Genomic DNA, 17,031 nt, shown 5'->3' with positions numbered 1-17,031 from the left:
ATTATTGGTAATAAAGAATTTTTTGGGATAGGGTTTTGTAGGTAGTTGGGGTGGCTTGAAATTAGTAAAACAATAATAGTCTTGTTTTGTCTATCTTCATTCAGGATTAAGCATAACTATTCAAACTTATTCATAACCGCGCAAGATAGCAATATAATAGAGAATAATAATTTGAATCATAAAATCGAAAAGCATGTTGTTAAAAGGATAGAAAGCATAAATATTTTCATAAAAAGCTAATCAGTGCGGATTTATGAATACTGAAACGTGCTAGATTATATTTTGCGATAAAAATAGGTTTCTTTTTAATATTCTGAGAGGAGATCAAAGCAAAGCGTCGTGATTACTGTCGAGTAGTACCAGGACATTATGAATTAGTGGGAAGTGAGAGATCTCTTCAAAGAGGTTTTTAAATCTAGCCACAAGGGTCGCTACTTTTGCTAAACCTTTAAAAAAAGGTTTTTCCTTTGCGGTTGGTTTCAACATCACTTGCATTTAAAAGGATCTTTATCTTTTTTTAAATAAATGGTTCGTTTTTTAAAAACGTGCCGGTGCAAAGATAAAAGTCGCCAGCCATGTTTTAAAATATGTAAACTGATGTTTAGTTTCTTTGATGTTATTTTGTTCGTGGTTAGCCGAGAAAATATAAGTATTATCCTTCAAGAGATCTTTCTGAAAAGAAAATGCACCGTTTATATTTTACTAAATAAGATAGGTATCTATAGATCTACACTGTGTTAAAAAACCGAATGGGGTATATACATTCTAAACATAATTTAGTTCTAAATACAACTTCTGTATGGGACTTCTAATTAAGGCGAATAGGTATCTACAAAATGATACTCTTATCTGACAGCTATTTCATACCAACCGACCTTGGATCTTAGATTTTTTAATTTAGCTTGGTACCTATACCAATTTTGAAAAAAACTCAATTACCTAATGTTTATACCGACGACCTAAGACATATTATTATTATTACTTTTTTATGGCCTGTCGGTAGTCGGTGGGCGAGGAAGGCCGAGGACCGAGTGTTGTGGCGCTGCTTGGAAGAGGCCTATGTCCAGCAGTGAGACTACGGGCTGATGACAAAGATAGAGAAACATGTATTTGACACATAGACAGCAGCCACACCAACATAAACTAAAACAATACAAAACAACAAGAAAATATACAAATCAAAACTAACATAACACAACAGGTTACTGTCAAAAAAGCACCAGCTCAGCAATTGTTGTAGACAATAAGGCAACATCTGCTGGCTCTTATGGTGATGATAATAAATGTTATCTAACATCCTCGTGTGTTCTTCAGGTGCCGAGGTTCAACGGCTCGTCGTACCTGCGGCTCCCAGGGCTAGGGAACTCCGCGCAGGCCTGGCTCGACATCCAGGTAAGTACAGCTTTTCCTCTCTTCTTCGTGCAGCCTATAGGAGTTTACTTCTGGACGTAGGCCTCTGCCAAAGCAAGACACTGGATGATGATCCGACCTTCTGCAAATTGTCACCCCATCTAACCGGAGCGTGTCCTACACTATGTTTGCGTAGTCGATGTTTGCAAAACACGCTTACCTCATCTGTTATCGGTTCTTAGACAGATGTGACCAACTCAATGCCACTATTGGTTTTAATTGAGCAGTTCCATTATCTGTTGTAGCGCTAGTGTTGCAAAAAATCGTACGCCTATTGCTTTTGTCTAGGGCGGTATTTATACTGAATCACCCTGCAGTATGCAAAGCCGAACTTATCACCTAAACATATTTATTCCAGTCAACTTTTGAACCACAGAGTAAAAAAGACAGAAGCTCTATAAAATACAACTTTATGAAAGAGAATAATACATGAGAAAGTTCTACACCGCTTTAGACACTTCTGTCTCGTTCTGAAAAGCTAAAACCATCGCTCCCAGCGCTCAATCTCACTAACTTTACGACAGTAGTCTGAGCTTTGATATGAGATGGAACAGAGAACAAGGGGAGAAGATACCAGTGCCTATGCTTTGTAAAATATAACATGACTCCTATGACAGCTGTCGAGGCCGAACATTTTATTTGTCATTTGTTCGTTTTCAAGGGGAACGAGCTTTATTTACCAGTACTTCTGTCAATCAAACGGCATCGGACTCATGCTTAATTTTTTTTCGCTTTTTGATTCGCTTTTGGATTGACTGCTTTGAGATTTAATCTGCACCTTAGAAGGTAGGTATAATTATTTCCTTATGGTCGTTTCTGTCGGTTTATTATCAAAAGAACAGTTTTTTTACATTTCTCCGTTTGGTTTGTTCCACCTCTCCGTCTTACTTCAGAGATCTGTAGAGCTTTGACTGTTAAAGAATAAGTTCAGAGTTCAGGCGGTTTAATTAAAAACAAGTTTTTGGATATCCTATTTATAGAGCCAGAGATTTGTTTTCTGGGAAAATTCCCTGTTAATATTTAGAGTCAATGTCGTAACGAAGATTTGAAAATCATTTGCGTAATTACATAGATCTAACTTTTGGGCAGCTGAATAAGAAAAATAGGTGTTGATGTTATAGAAATAATCCTGCTTTTTTAGACATAAGTACAACTTTGTATTCAGAAAAGCGTATACTTATCGAATTTTATATCACACATTTTCATTCGAGCGTAAAAATAGGAATCAAACGTTACAGAAATAACTTATTATTATTAAAACACGAAAATACTCTCTGAAATGCAGTAACATAGTAAATATTCCAGGAAAACAAACTTTCATAAAGTGGGCCCGACAAAGACTCCCACTTAAATATAAACAACATCCAACTCAAAAGTACGTTAAGTTGTCTCAACTGAAAATGGAGCAAGTTTGAGAAAGAACAGTTTTATTTATTTTTCAGGCTGAAAAAAAACTTTCTTGTTAATGAGATGAGAACACACCTTGAAGTTCAAAGTTGCGAAGTTAATTAAATGAAAGCTGTGCCGGTTGATGGAAAATAAATGCTGTATTTTCAGACTTGTTCAAATAAAAACGCACTCTCATTTTTCGTTTCATGTTTGTAGTTTGTCCGACTCGAAACGTGTTGTTTTTGGTTAATAAAGTAACTTTGTGGAGTTATTGCTATTGCTATGTTTGTACACGAATAAGAAGGAAAGGGATTCATAGTTAATTATAATAACTTTACGGTTATGTTATAGTTTAGCCACCGACTACCACCGACCATAAAATTATTGTATTTAGTAAGGACCATCATGTTTAAGGTTACTATGACTTTGCCTTACTTGTTCCACTGTCGCTGCGGTGCGACATAATGTGTTTACTCCTTAATACCCTTATTACACCTAGTACCGAGTAGAGAAGCGAGACAGTTTCCTCGGCCAAGGCTGCAGAGTACCACAATGTGTATGGGTCTAGAACCAAAAATTATCTTGTGCCTAAATTATTTAACCTATTACCAACAGATGTCTCAAATGTTAAACCTTTCAATAACCATAAGGAAAAAAAAAGTACTTAAACATTTTTTTGTTCAGTCGTTATAATTTTGTTACTTTTCTGAATACTGTGCTATTTTTAGAGTACCTATGTGATTGTATATCATGGCATATGCATACTTACCTGTGTTAAACTACATCTTAGTTAAAACCTACATAACATAATTTAACTGTTAAAATTACTTATAACATTGAAACTCGTTTGCCCACATAAGCTACATTCTAGCTTGGGGCTCATAAGCATGTACCTTAGTCGTAAGCTTCACATGAATAAAATATTTTTGAATTGAATTGAATTGAAAATTGAACCGCTGCACAGTTATTTCATGTAAAATTAACAGTTTCTTATAAATAACTCTCTTTGTTCTTCTCGTCTGTCCAGATTACCCTTCATTCGCCTCTTCTGCATACAGATTTCCCCATTCACCCCACAATTTCACAAATAACCCTTAATCCCCTCGTCCATAGTTAACCCTTACTATTTCACAAATAACCCTTCGCTCCCTTCGTCCACAGATAACCCTGAAGCCGACGAGCGGCGACGGGCTGGTCCTATACGACGCGGACCGAGCCAGTGGCGACGGCGACTTCTTCTCGCTGCACCTGAGGGACTACTTCGTGGAGTTCGCGTTTGATCTGGGCTCGGGGATCGCGCTGGTTAGGTATGTGGGTTCATGATGATGATGATGATGACAAGTATGGCATAAGGATCCATCCCAAGTGACGTTGCAACTTAATCATGAATACATACGATGCATCCTGGGCAGTCAGCGGAATAATACATGTGGTTAATCCTTTCACCACGGTGACAAACCCTAGACACGCTAGAATGAAGAATTTTATTTACTACCTGTGTATTTGTAAAAAGATTTTGATGCAATAAATAAGTGTCTACAAATACAGATGTTACTTAATAAATATCATCAAACACGACATGTTCACAGCTGTTTTTGTAGCTGAGCCACTACTACCCGAGGTCATCATAGTCTACACCGATGATCAATTCTACCTACATATCTAGATAATAGGCTGGTACATTAGCCCTCCTCATTCCTTATCCAAAGATTGTGGTGTATGAATAACAGTGTAACCTATTCAATTACAGATCAGCGCACCCGCTCAAACCCAACACTTGGTCTCAAATCTCCGTGACCCGCTCCGGGCGCCACGCCACCCTCACGCTCCACCCCAGCCCGCCCCAATCACCCCACGACTCTCCCCAACCGCCCCAGAGTGAGACCAGATCGGTGCGCTCGCGAGGGGCTGCAAGGAGGTTGCAGCTGAGACAGCCGCTGCTGCTGGGCGGGGCGCCTGAGCCGCTGCCGGCTCGACTCGCGTTGAAGGAGAGCTTTAGTGGATGTGTTGCGCAGGTGGGTTGGTTGTAAATCAGTAGCACTAATGTTGGTTTGGATCTTCGGTGCAGACTAAAAAGTTTGCGTATTAGTCGTATTACATACAAACCGGCACCGTAGCGGTAACTATGTTTATTTTTTAATTAACTTATTACACTCCTGGCAGCGTCACTGATGGTGTCACTTAATTATGTTCGTTTTGGTCAAGATGAACGCAAGGGTAGTATCTTGTTTGTTTGTTGTATAACTTTAACTTAAATAGGTATAGATGGACTCAAGAAAAACGAAAAACATAATATTTTTTAGGGCTGAAAATAAATCAGCCCTTAGTAACACTACGTGCTAAAGGGATGTTAATATCTACCTATATGCTAAATGGCATTTAATTTGCTAATTCCAGCTAATAATCAACGATGAGACGCTGTCGGTGGTGTCAGCGGCGCTCGGAGGAGTCAACGTTGACAACTGCGACGAACCACACAATGACAGCTGCACGTGAGTACAGTTACTTTGGAACTTGAATCAGCCCTAGTTTCATCATACTCGGTTAGATCATAACAAGGGATTAGTTTATAATTTTTTACGATCAAATTCATTAAATTAAAAGTCAACAACTAATCCCTGGTTATGATCTAACCGAGTATGACGAAACTGTGGCGTAATGTGATTAAGGCCATCATTTCAAGTCATAAGCCTGTAATCGTGCACTTTTGGATCTGTCTGTGTCAATTTTATGTAACTGCCAATTTGAAAACTTTGTTACTAACTCACAAATATGTATGTAAGCACTTATAAATATTGTTGTTTCTTCCAGGCAATGCAAAGAAATCCTAGACCCAGTGCCACAATACTCACAAAACATATCAGAGACCGACGCCCATCACGCCATTGTACCGAAAAAAGGTTTCAAACCGAAACCACATAAATTAAAACCCAAAAAACATATCCAAAATTTACACACAGAAAAGGCGAAGAAAAAGAAATTCTTTGCTAGTAAAAAGGATGCTTTTTACATGAAGGAAGCTGAAAGAAGTAATGATATATTGACCGAAGGCCCGGCGTATGATGGTCAGACTTACATGCAAGTGAAGTATTTGGATACGAATGAAATCAACTGGGGTGACACTAATTCGTACCCTAGTTTTATGGGCACTGACAGTTTTATACACATTGATGATGAGGAGACGACGAAAAGGTAAGGTTCCGTAGATTGTACTTTATTTCATTTGCTATTCTTAAACGATACAATTATTATGCCTACTCTTACGTGGCAAGCGCTAAGCAGAGATGTGTTATTTATTAGTCTAAGCACTCTGAGAAGCTATGTGCAAATGGCGCTATTCTTTCTGACTTGCTTATATAACCTTTCACCACGATGACAAACCCTAGAACCGTTCTAGTGTTTGACCTGGTTTCCACCAACGCAAAGAGGAGAGGATACGGTAGGAGATGTGTTTTAAATATCCAATCAGATTCTGTTATCTCCTATCTTCTCCTCTCCGTTCACCGCCCTCCGTTTCTCCTTAAAGCTGTTGAGCTTAAGGCACTTGAGCCAAAAACATCTCTTCCAAAGACATCTTCGTACGTCGTGTTGTTGGAATATGGTCCTTAAACTAATAACCTAATGACAACGACCCATTTTCGCCCAGAATCCGGCTCACTCATCTCTGGATATCAACATCTCCGTAGTGGAATATAGACATTAAACCAATAACCTAACAGCCCATTCTCCCCCACAGACTATCCAGCTCATCTCTAGACATCAACATCCGGTTCCGGGCGCGGCGGCCGCGCGGGCTGCTCGTGTGGACGGGGCGCGCGCGCGACTACCTGGCGCTCGGGATTGAACACTCCGTGCTCGTGTTTAGGTGCGTTTTGCTTTGTACGAGTTTTTGACCAAGATATGGGCACAGCACCTTTCATTTAACAGCATACGAGATTCATCACGCATGCGGAATCCCGGTCATACCTAGACAGTATACGAATAACCAATTATGCACGCGAGACGCGGGAAAATGGTAGCCATCCCGCGTGCATGATGAAAATCAGACCCGCATGCTGTTAAAAACAGCCAAAACTCTTGAATATGATGGGAGATCGGCTGTTGAATGATCAGCGAGTAGTGACATCTGTGTTCGGTTTTTTAAACTACGGATAAATAGGTAAGGTACCAACGGCAACGCGAATTAAGCGATCTTGCAGTGCGGCTTTGCACCCCGTTCTTCAAAACCGCGACCAACCGAGTATGGGTAGAATAACAAAACAGAAACTGAATATTCAATAAATGTATTGAGTTACCTATAACCATATTTATAAAACATGTTGCTTAAAAAATTATATCAGTTAAAGGTGTTCAAACCACAAACAATGATTGCAGTCTTTTCAAAGCATAGTTTCAAAGATAAAATATAACCAACTAGCTGTCCCCGCGCGCTTCGCTTCGCCTTAAAAAGTTTTCCCGTGGAAATTCCGGGACAAAAAGTAGCCTATGTTCTTTCCCAGTGTCTAGACCGTATGCATACCAAATTTCATTCAAATCCGTTCAGTAGTTTTGGCGTGAAAGAGTAACAGACAGACAGACAGACAGACAGACACAGTTACTTTCGCATTTATAATATTAGTTAGGATTAGGATATGTAGCCTTGCTACGGGCGATATTAGAACCTTTATGGTGTTACATTAAAGTAGTTCAACCTTCTGTGACTGCAGTCAATAAATAAACGACTCTAAGCATAAGGTTAAGCGCAGAAAAAAACTAGTAACTATATAAGTACTAATAAAGCGTGAATGTTTGCAACTCTTGACTACATAATATACAATTTTTTCAGACATTTGACATGTAAGTACCTATAGTGTACAAGTAGTAAGCTGACACCTTGGCCTCGCATATAGGTACGCTACTTTTTATCCCGGAATTCCTATGGATCAAAATAGATCAAATTGTTAATTTTGAATATCATTTAGACGTAGCTATCTATTCTTACCAATCTTGTAAACCCATAAGATCATTTCACACTCTGTTGCTGGCAGGCATTTTATAAATATTTACTTTACTGTATCTCATCTATTTCCAGATACAACCTCGGCAGCGGCGAGGTGGTGATCGTGGCGAACCACACCAAGGTGGACGACGGGCTGTGGCACCGCGCTCGAGCCACCAGGTGAGCCACGAGTGACTCACTCGCTCTATTCATTCATTAGAGTCACTTGCTCTAGCAATCAGTAGGCATAAAATAAGTACCTACATGAGGGTGCATATGCACAATAGGAGTCTCCGCGAGTGATACGTACAATCACCCCTAAACCTTGTATAAGTCCAGCGCACCATGGGCAACGTGGCAAGTAATCTGACTTACTAATCCTTCAACCAAGGTGAAAAATATCCTAGTTCATCCGTACTGGTTGTTATAAAACAGCGAAGATCTGTTCATTCATTAGAGGTGATCGTGGCGAACCACACCAGGTGAGCCGCGAGGCCCGCAAGTGACTCACTCGCTCTGTTCATTCATTAGACTCACTCGTTCTAGCAATCAGTAGGCATAAAATAAGTACATGAGGGTGCACCATAGGAGCCTCCACGAATGACGTACTCGTATCAACTAAACCCTTGTATACGTCCGGCGCTCCCTGGGCACTGCGTAGTGACAGGCAACTAATCTGACTGACTAATCCTTCATCCACGGTGACAAACCCTTGTTCATCCGTACTGTTTGACTATGCGTGTCTGAAATTAAGCTGTCAAAACATATTTTTTTCAGCAACTCAGAGACACATTGGGTAATAATAGTCATAAATTAAGGAATTACCATATATGTATAATAGCCATTTCAGTTTGTTAAATTCCATAATTTCCTCCAAAGCACCTACTAACTATAGGGTAATGTGTTATCTTTGGATATTAATTTAACCAATTGAACTAATTAAAATGTAATCTCTCATTATTTCGATGGCTGTTATCACGTTACCTACATACTTAATTAGAAAGGGTAATGTAGCGTGAAATTCGAGGCCAAGTTATTGAAGGCATTCAAATTATTGAGGAAGTTTAAATAGCGTATTTTTGTTAAATGGTGGGTGAAAGAATGTAGTGAAGCTACTTCTAGGTTGAGCATTTGTGTTTCCCTTGTGTCTGGTTATATCTCTATATGTATTTCTGTAAATAGATCAGCTGTCCGACATCCATATCACATAGGTTTTGCCTAATTTGGGGTCGGATGGCCGTGTGTGAGATGTCCCCATTTATACACATTAATTTATTTTGATTCTGGATAATAATAAAATATATTCCGTGCACAGGAACCGCCAGGCGGGCGTGTTGGAGGTGGACGGGCTGGGCTCCGTCGGCAACATCTCGCCGGGGAAGCTCAGGCAGCTGAACACCGATAATGGGCTGTATATCGGTAAGACATTCTTCAGAATTGGCCCCAGTAGGATCTCTTACCTACACGTACTACTGGGACCGGTTCTGAAGATACAAACTTTCATTTCATTGGGGCGGTGGTATTTCATTTCATTGCGGGTTCGAATCCCGGCACTGACATGTACCAATAAGTTCTTTAGAATTCAAGTACAATATATAGGTACCATCGCTCTTACGGTGAAGGAAAACATCGTGAGGAAACCTGCACATGTAGATTCTAGATGTGTACCAGTATGCAGTTTTTGAATGAGTATTATTATTCATTACAGCGAAAAGCGGGTGACTCACTTCTTGCGCGTCACCTCTGATTACCCCTTCGGGGATTTCAGTCGTGAGCATATTTATATACTTATGTATATTCTTCAGAATTGGCCCTCGTAACTCATAAAACTTGTAATATACCTTCACTTATGATCTTACAAGTACCTAACCTACAACTTGGTTCAATTTACTTACTATGGTCTACCAAAACTCTTCATATCGGTAGGCCAAGTACCCACTGACTAATAAACAAACGTGGCATTGAACGTATTGACCAAACCCGCATGTTTCCACAGGTGGCCTGCCGTCCATCGAACAGAACACCATGGGCAAATACAAGACTGGCCTCGTCGGATGTGTGTCCCAAATATCCCTGAGTGGGGACTTCGACATACCACTGTCACTGTCCAAACTACCCCACACGATCACAAACAACGTCGGCAGATGCACGCCATAAAACATAGACAATTCATTTGAATGAACGAAACGTCGTTCGAGTGAATGAATTAGTTCATTTGAATGAATGAGTGGATAGAGTTTGTTGTCTATTGCACCTCGGTTTTAAAGATTCGTTTTTGTGGTTGGATTGCCGAAAAATGAATCTTAGGCCGGATTTAGCTAAGTGTCTTTGTTTTGTGTAGTTAAATGAAAATTTCGTTGATATTAAATGGTTTTTTCGGTAAGTGACTTTGGTTGGTTTGATGCAATGACCAAATAATTTTTAAAATCTCCGCACATATCATATAAATAAATACTTACTAACGGAGGCAATAATGATAAAAATCTTAGTTGTTCAAACTATCAAGACTTATACTGTCGGTGTTTATAAAAATGCTATACGTATTCTTAGTCACTTTAGTGTAAGCAGAAACTTTTAGCTGTTTATTTATTTATTCCGTTTTTTACCTGATTCAGTTAAAATCTATTCTTGTCTATGATTTTAATCTATCGTTTCATTTTTCCACGGTGTGATGGAAACCTTTTCAAAGTGCTTTACTATCTTGTAGTTACTTAAAAAAAAACTATTTGTAAAGAGAACCTAGTCGTACGAGTGATTTGCACGCATCCATTGGTTTAAAATGTAAGTAAATATCTATTATTTTCTTCGTATTATATAAATAGCTATCACAAAGGAGTTTGTTACATTGTGAGTGTACCTATTTTATATAATAGTTCATTAAGTATATATAAACATAGCGTTTGTATATCGAAATTTTCATATGAGCGTGGTTCTAGTCAAATGTAAGTAGAGTAAATAAATGAAATGCCATAGTAACTATAAATAAATGAAACATATGATTGAGCTTTGTATATTTAAGTGTATCCGCGTAACAGTTTCTTTCGCTATTTATTTTATAGCTCTTGACGAATGCATTTCAGAAAACTCATTGAAATACATTTAAGCACCAGTCTAGTCAATAGAGTGATAGGTATATATAATAATATATTATCATGTAGTGTAATTTTAAATGCGCTTTAAATGAAAGTGGAATATAAATTGATATTTTCTACCCTATCAACCCATACGGGTTTTGATTTTCACCAATAAGTTCTGTCAATTATCACTGTTAATATTAATGGTAAAATCTCAGGGTCGAAGGATTTATAAATACCTATATATGTTCTTTGTAATACATATCCTATATTATCATAATTGATTGATTTATGTCCAAGAAATCAAGAATAAGTCTGATCCCTTAAGAAGTCGATGATCCAAAGCAATTTTAACAAATATCATTTTGTTTTGTAAGTTTGCTATGTATAATATGATAATTATGTACAACGTATGCAATATGAATAAATTCAATTGGGGGGCATTTTTTACAAATTTAACACCAATTAATAATATAATTTACATAAATATAAAACGTTGTTTTCATACATTAACCAACAATACGTAATAAAATAAGTCATATAAAAAACTATATGTTATATTTTATCGATCGAATTCATTTGATATTATACAAAGAAGTGCCCCTCAATGTTTGCGCCATACAAAACCACTTTTTGATAGATTTTGTAAAGCAGACCGTTTCGAAGTAGGCTCGGCCATTAAAAATAAATTAATCATAGATTATGTCGTTTCTGTTAATAGGATTGTTGAACTTGTGATAAAATTTACGTAAGAAACAAATGATTCATAGAAATACTTTACCTTATCTGTATTTTATCAACATAAAATATGGTTATACTTAATCATCAACCGGCATGACATACTTTCGGCTTAGGGCCAGTTTTTTGAAGCGTAGTTAACTCAACCATGGGTCATAATAACAACAGTTAGTTGAAAAACCAACAAAATTCGTATGCAACTTGACATGACTTGACTAATGGTTAAAGTTGACTACGAATTAAAAAACCGGCCCTTAGCTAGGTAACTACCTACACTTTCCTCATCTATCTACCACCGACTACCTTTCTTAGCTACTTATAGTAGGTATTTGCTTAAACAAGTTTCAAGCCTTGATAATTTTCGCATGAATGTTCTAAAATTTTAAGGGTAAATCTATTTTGCCATACAAAAGAGTTCAACGCGCAAGTTCAATAATCGCTTAACCAGAATACACTGTGGTTCTATGAAGGAGAGTAGAGTATACTTGTGTCATACTAATGAATAGCTTCACTAGCATTAGTTTTGTATGTGAAAACTGTCCGATGTAATATACGCCGTTATTTGTACAAAATTATATCAATAAACAAACTGGAAAACTTTAATGGTCTTTTTTCTGTATAAGGATGTCAAATATTAATCTATTGTGCCTATAGGTAGGTAAAATCAATAAAGACACTGCAAAACATGGCCTTTTTAAATACTGGAGGAATAATTTGCCTTAATTTCCACACTTAGCAGGTAAGTTGGAGATATTCCACAACACAAAACAAGGGCAAATATTTGTCATTAAAGAAACATCATACTTAATGATATGCCCATCCCTTTAGGAGATCGAAGCCTTCAGTATACTCAGTTACTAGTCACTAACCTATGCGCCATTTGATCGTAATGTATAAGTGCCTACTAACTAAATGATATTATGTAAACGTAAGCTGCCTTAGCATAATATCAAGAAGAATGGAATGTAGTTAGGTACTAAGATAATATAGTTAGGTCGTAAAGAATACACAATACATTAATTATTATGCTCTAGGTATCTATAAACAAAACAAAAACCGGTAACCTGATCTGGGATGACTCACTCATTCACCAAAGCACTCGTTGTTCCACTGCCCAGTGCCCAATGTAATGTTTACTAAACAATTCGTTCACTTCGACTTCGTTCACTCAGTCAGTCGGCCGCTCGAGCACAATCAAGCCGGTTGTGTGTCGCAACGCCGCACCAACTATTCCGAACTCAAACTCTTTTCCTAATTTGAATAATTAAAAAAGAAAAATCAAAAGTGCCAGTGTCAACTTTGTGAAAACAGCGTTCTATATTCAAACGTACAGTTCCAAGTCATTGAGTGTTTTAAAAGTAAAGTTTGTGTCAGGAATTTTAAGTGAAGTAAGAATACTTTTTCTCGCAACTCCGTGGGTGCCATAAAAAGAAGCGTTCTCGTGTTCGGAATTGAATTTTCCTAGTGGTCGGCTGTGATAGTGCTTTGAATTGAACTAAAACAAGTGCATTTTAGTGTGTTTCGAAAGTAGGTGGAGCACATCGCAAGAACTTCAATAACCTTGCGAGACCGGTCTTTCGTAAGTACCCGCATATTTTATCGAAAGTAAAAGTAGTAAATCACACACAGTGTCGTGTGACAAGTGTTTAGAACTAGAGAAAACAAAAAAATATTTATTTTGCTCCAATTTCTCCATGGTCGTTTGGATCAAGACCTTAGACTTAGATTTTAGATTTTTTATTGTAGCTAGTTTTAAGACAATATGGGTACTGCATTACCTGAAATAAAGGACTATTTATTTATTTATTTTATTTTTATTGTACGTCATCTCCATATTAAATTCTTGACAGATGTGTCAAAAGTCAACCAATAATTCCTGGTTATGCTCTAACCCACTATGGAGAAATTGGCACTTAAGCAAGTAGATGGTTGATAGGTTTAGGTAGGTAAACAGTATTTCAGTAAAATACTTCAGTTTTCAACTTTTACCCAATGGTGATTGTACTGTTAGATGTATATTTTATTGTCATTCTATCATACCTAGGTATATAGTATCTGTTGTGAAATATCTAATTATTATCAAGTTATCGTCGTGATAAGCTAAGTCGTTTAATTTTTTTTATGTTAACATATTTAAGGACCAATATTAAACGGTATTCAACAGTTTTTATCATATTCACCAGCAACTAAACTAATTTCAAGGATTTTCTTAGGTACTTATGTTAAAATACAAGCTATTATTCAAATAATTGCATAATTTAATTGTTATTGTGATCGAAACAGGTTATACGAGAACAAGTATACGTAAGACAACGTTAGATGATTATTTTAAACAGTTGTAAATAAATTAAACAAGTAGCTGTACATAAACAAATTTAATTTATTATTCATAGTACAGTGTCAGTCCCTTTCCCGCCATTTTGTCATTAAATTCATTCATTCACTCCCACTTCCGCTTCCGGATCCTTGACGTGATTAATCACTTTTGTTGGTGACAGTACCCGAATATTTTATTTAAACAGGCAGACAGGTAGATGTAATATTATAAGTATAATTTAATAATGTTAATATGATTATGACTATAGACTGAATAATACTTTATACACTTTAACTCGCAACCCTAATTTTTCAACATGAATTTATTATAATAGTTATTAAAAATGTATCAACCCAGTTTTTTATTTGACTTAAGTACTGCTCAGTGACATCACAGAGTTGCATGTTATGCGTAAGTTTTGCCTAACTTGACGATCTCAGTGGTGGAACGCACAGGGCTATACTATATCCTGAGAACTTCGCTCAAGTAACAATGGAATGACTGTGATTGATACTACAACGCAGTGCTACAAGTTAGTTCAAGGTACACCAGTCTGGGAGGTTGAATCATGTCGATTATACTTAACACGGTCGAATGGTGCATACTTTGAAGTATGCTATCAGTTGTAAGACCATGCTCTTCTTAATCTATCTATTGGTATCGTACGTATCGCATCAAACAGATTGTCGTAAATGTATGGAGGAATGATGTTGGCAATGCCGATGAAGTGGACGCACTTGTGTGAATTTCTATACAAAGAATACTGAATGCGATGCGTCCGTTGCGTACGATGCCGAAAGGTGGACGCAAACCTTTATCAGAAAAGCCCTATGTAAAAATAGAATTATGTTAAAACCCATTTATTTGCAATAGGATCTTGGTTGAGCTTTTTGTCAGGCAGATTGAAGCGTGCATTGGAGCACCCACATTTCGACAGCATTATTTTATTCTAGTCCATAAGGTCCTCTGCCTCCCTGGATGAGGCCATCCATTCACCATTGCAAGGTGACCTTTTCATCGGACTGGAGGGCGTCCCACGATATATTGCCCTCTTCGTGGTCTGAACTTGTGAGCGTGGTTGATAAATATCATAATGGCAACATTATTTTAATTAGGTTTGTCGAGTACCTATCGATCGTAGGTGCCCTAGATTTTTAAACGGGACCTTAAGAGAAATGTGAATCTACATAAGTTAGTTTATTCATTTATTTACGCCTCTTTTTCAAATTATTTTACATTTTTATAATTTGTACACATTGTCACTCTCGGTAGTCCCGATTAACTAGTGCAGGGAAAAATCCTAAGCTATTAATACCTAATCATTGTTTATTACTACATTAGTATTCATATACTTATAATAGACATAAGTAAGTATACCTGTCATGAAACTCATTAATAGTCATGATTGTCATTGTCACGAATCAATGACACCTACATTTTCATAAAAAACTCAGGAACTGCAACTGTAATTCAAAATCACTGACGAACGTAAACATTATCAAAAGCATAAAATTCAATCAATTTTTAAATTGTCATCTTACTTTACTTACTGACTGTACCGTGTGCATACCACATCTTTTTGCGGTATGCCACAGATGTGAAGCAATTAAACAATTAAATTATAGGCTTTTTAAACCAACTTGATTGAATAAAAACTTATAAACAACACAGTTCTCACAGTAACGTACGAAGAATCTTCCATTGTTAGTGTGAGAATAATTTTACTACTACGGGATGGTAAGTATCGTATAATACTGACATCTCTAAACTACTGTTGAACTGTTGTTTTATATTTAAATACTTACTCACTTACCTATTACCTTTGCCTTGTTACTACACTCACAAACTAAATATTTAGCGAATATCTATTGTTGGCATTGATGATGATAACATTTAATTACAATACTACTTATTACTTATGTATTCTTAATCTTATCACAATTTACTATTTTTAGAGTTCAATACTTAAAAAGGGGTACTTCTGATTTCATGCCTATTTTAAATCATAGGCACTCTCGCAAATTATTTATATTGGTAGATTGATCGTATCGTGGTCATTCGTGGTACATAATATTTACAAGATATTTATAAAAGTGATATACTTACTCATCAATCTGTGCAAAATATTTATAGTACCTATGTAGTTTTAGGTACCTATATCACTCGGCACAAACTAGTCCATATTATGATAAAATAATCAGCGGTACTTACATGATTGACGCACCTACACGTACAAAAGAGACTTAGTAAAAATATTCACACGATTAATTATAAAGTCAAGATATGAGTCAAATAGGGCTATGAAGATACTCTGATATCCATGTACAATACAATAGAATGCAATCTTATATAGGTAAAAACTAAAACCAAACTTAGTTTTTATGGCAAATAATCTTGGATCGATGTTAAAATACCCAACCAATTCATCCAAAACATATTAAAATTGAATCCGCCCAGCCTGCTGGGAGTTAGTTAGGTATATATGAAATAATATATAAGTAGGTACTTATGTATACACCAACCCGCACTAGGCCAGCGTGGTGGACTAGGCCTAAAACCCTTCCTTCATTGGAAGGAGACCCGTGCCCCAGCAGTGGGGACGTGATGGGTCGTGAATCGTGATGAACTTATGTATACTCGGTGCTATTAGCACAGGTATCATCGCAATCAACACTTCATCACAACAATACGATTGCCGACATCCGTCCGACGTCTTGCCACACACGAGGGATCTCGACAATATCCAGCATATTATGAAAGAGTCTCCTACATCCTGAATACTAACTACTGCAATCTGTTAGTATTCAGGCCTTTTATAGTTCGAAAATACAGAAACGAGTGCCAACCACAAAATATTTTTTTATTCACGTTCATTCATTTAGGGCTTCTAGAGAAAAATATTCTTACCCTAGACTTGGGTGCCTAATCTATAACCATGTATACTTACTGCCAGTTTCTATATCTCTATCTATCCATAACTGGTAGTTACTTTCATACGATTTTGACATGATCAAAAGTAACAATCTGTCAAAATCGTATGAAAGTAACTTTCTACCAGTTATGGATAGATAGAGTTATAGAAACTGGCAGTTAGTATATATACAGGGTTTCCATAAAAGTATGGA

At 37.0% G+C, this 17,031-nt stretch overlaps 2 protein-coding genes across 2 annotated transcripts in view; both read left to right on the top strand.

Moving 5' to 3' along the window:
* Positions 1-12,192, top strand: part of LOC105382089 (agrin) — a 54,732-nt gene extending 42,540 nt beyond the window's left edge. The window contains exons 9-17 of the mRNA XM_048631161.1: positions 1,315-1,392; positions 3,961-4,106; positions 4,550-4,814; positions 5,197-5,291; positions 5,611-5,991; positions 6,536-6,664; positions 7,871-7,957; positions 9,093-9,196; positions 9,774-12,192. Coding sequence (XP_048487118.1) covers positions 1,315-1,392; positions 3,961-4,106; positions 4,550-4,814; positions 5,197-5,291; positions 5,611-5,991; positions 6,536-6,664; positions 7,871-7,957; positions 9,093-9,196; positions 9,774-9,934 — 1,446 coding nt within the window. The 3' untranslated portion in view covers positions 9,935-12,192. The remainder of the gene's footprint in view (positions 1-1,314; positions 1,393-3,960; positions 4,107-4,549; positions 4,815-5,196; positions 5,292-5,610; positions 5,992-6,535; positions 6,665-7,870; positions 7,958-9,092; positions 9,197-9,773) is intronic.
* Positions 12,193-12,757: 565 nt separating this feature from the next.
* The window catches only part of LOC105382090 (putative ferric-chelate reductase 1 homolog), a 35,587-nt gene continuing 31,313 nt past the window's right edge, over positions 12,758-17,031 (top strand). Inside the window, exon 1 of the mRNA XM_048631455.1 lies at positions 12,758-13,168. The gene's annotated coding sequence lies outside the window, so the exon portion shown is untranslated. The remainder of the gene's footprint in view (positions 13,169-17,031) is intronic.

Source organism: Plutella xylostella, chromosome 28 (genome assembly GCF_932276165.1).
Source record: "Plutella xylostella chromosome 28, ilPluXylo3.1, whole genome shotgun sequence".
NCBI lineage: Eukaryota > Metazoa > Arthropoda > Insecta > Lepidoptera > Plutellidae > Plutella > Plutella xylostella.
The sequence above is the reverse complement of the archived record's forward strand: the minus strand, read 5'-3'. Positions and strand labels throughout refer to the sequence as shown.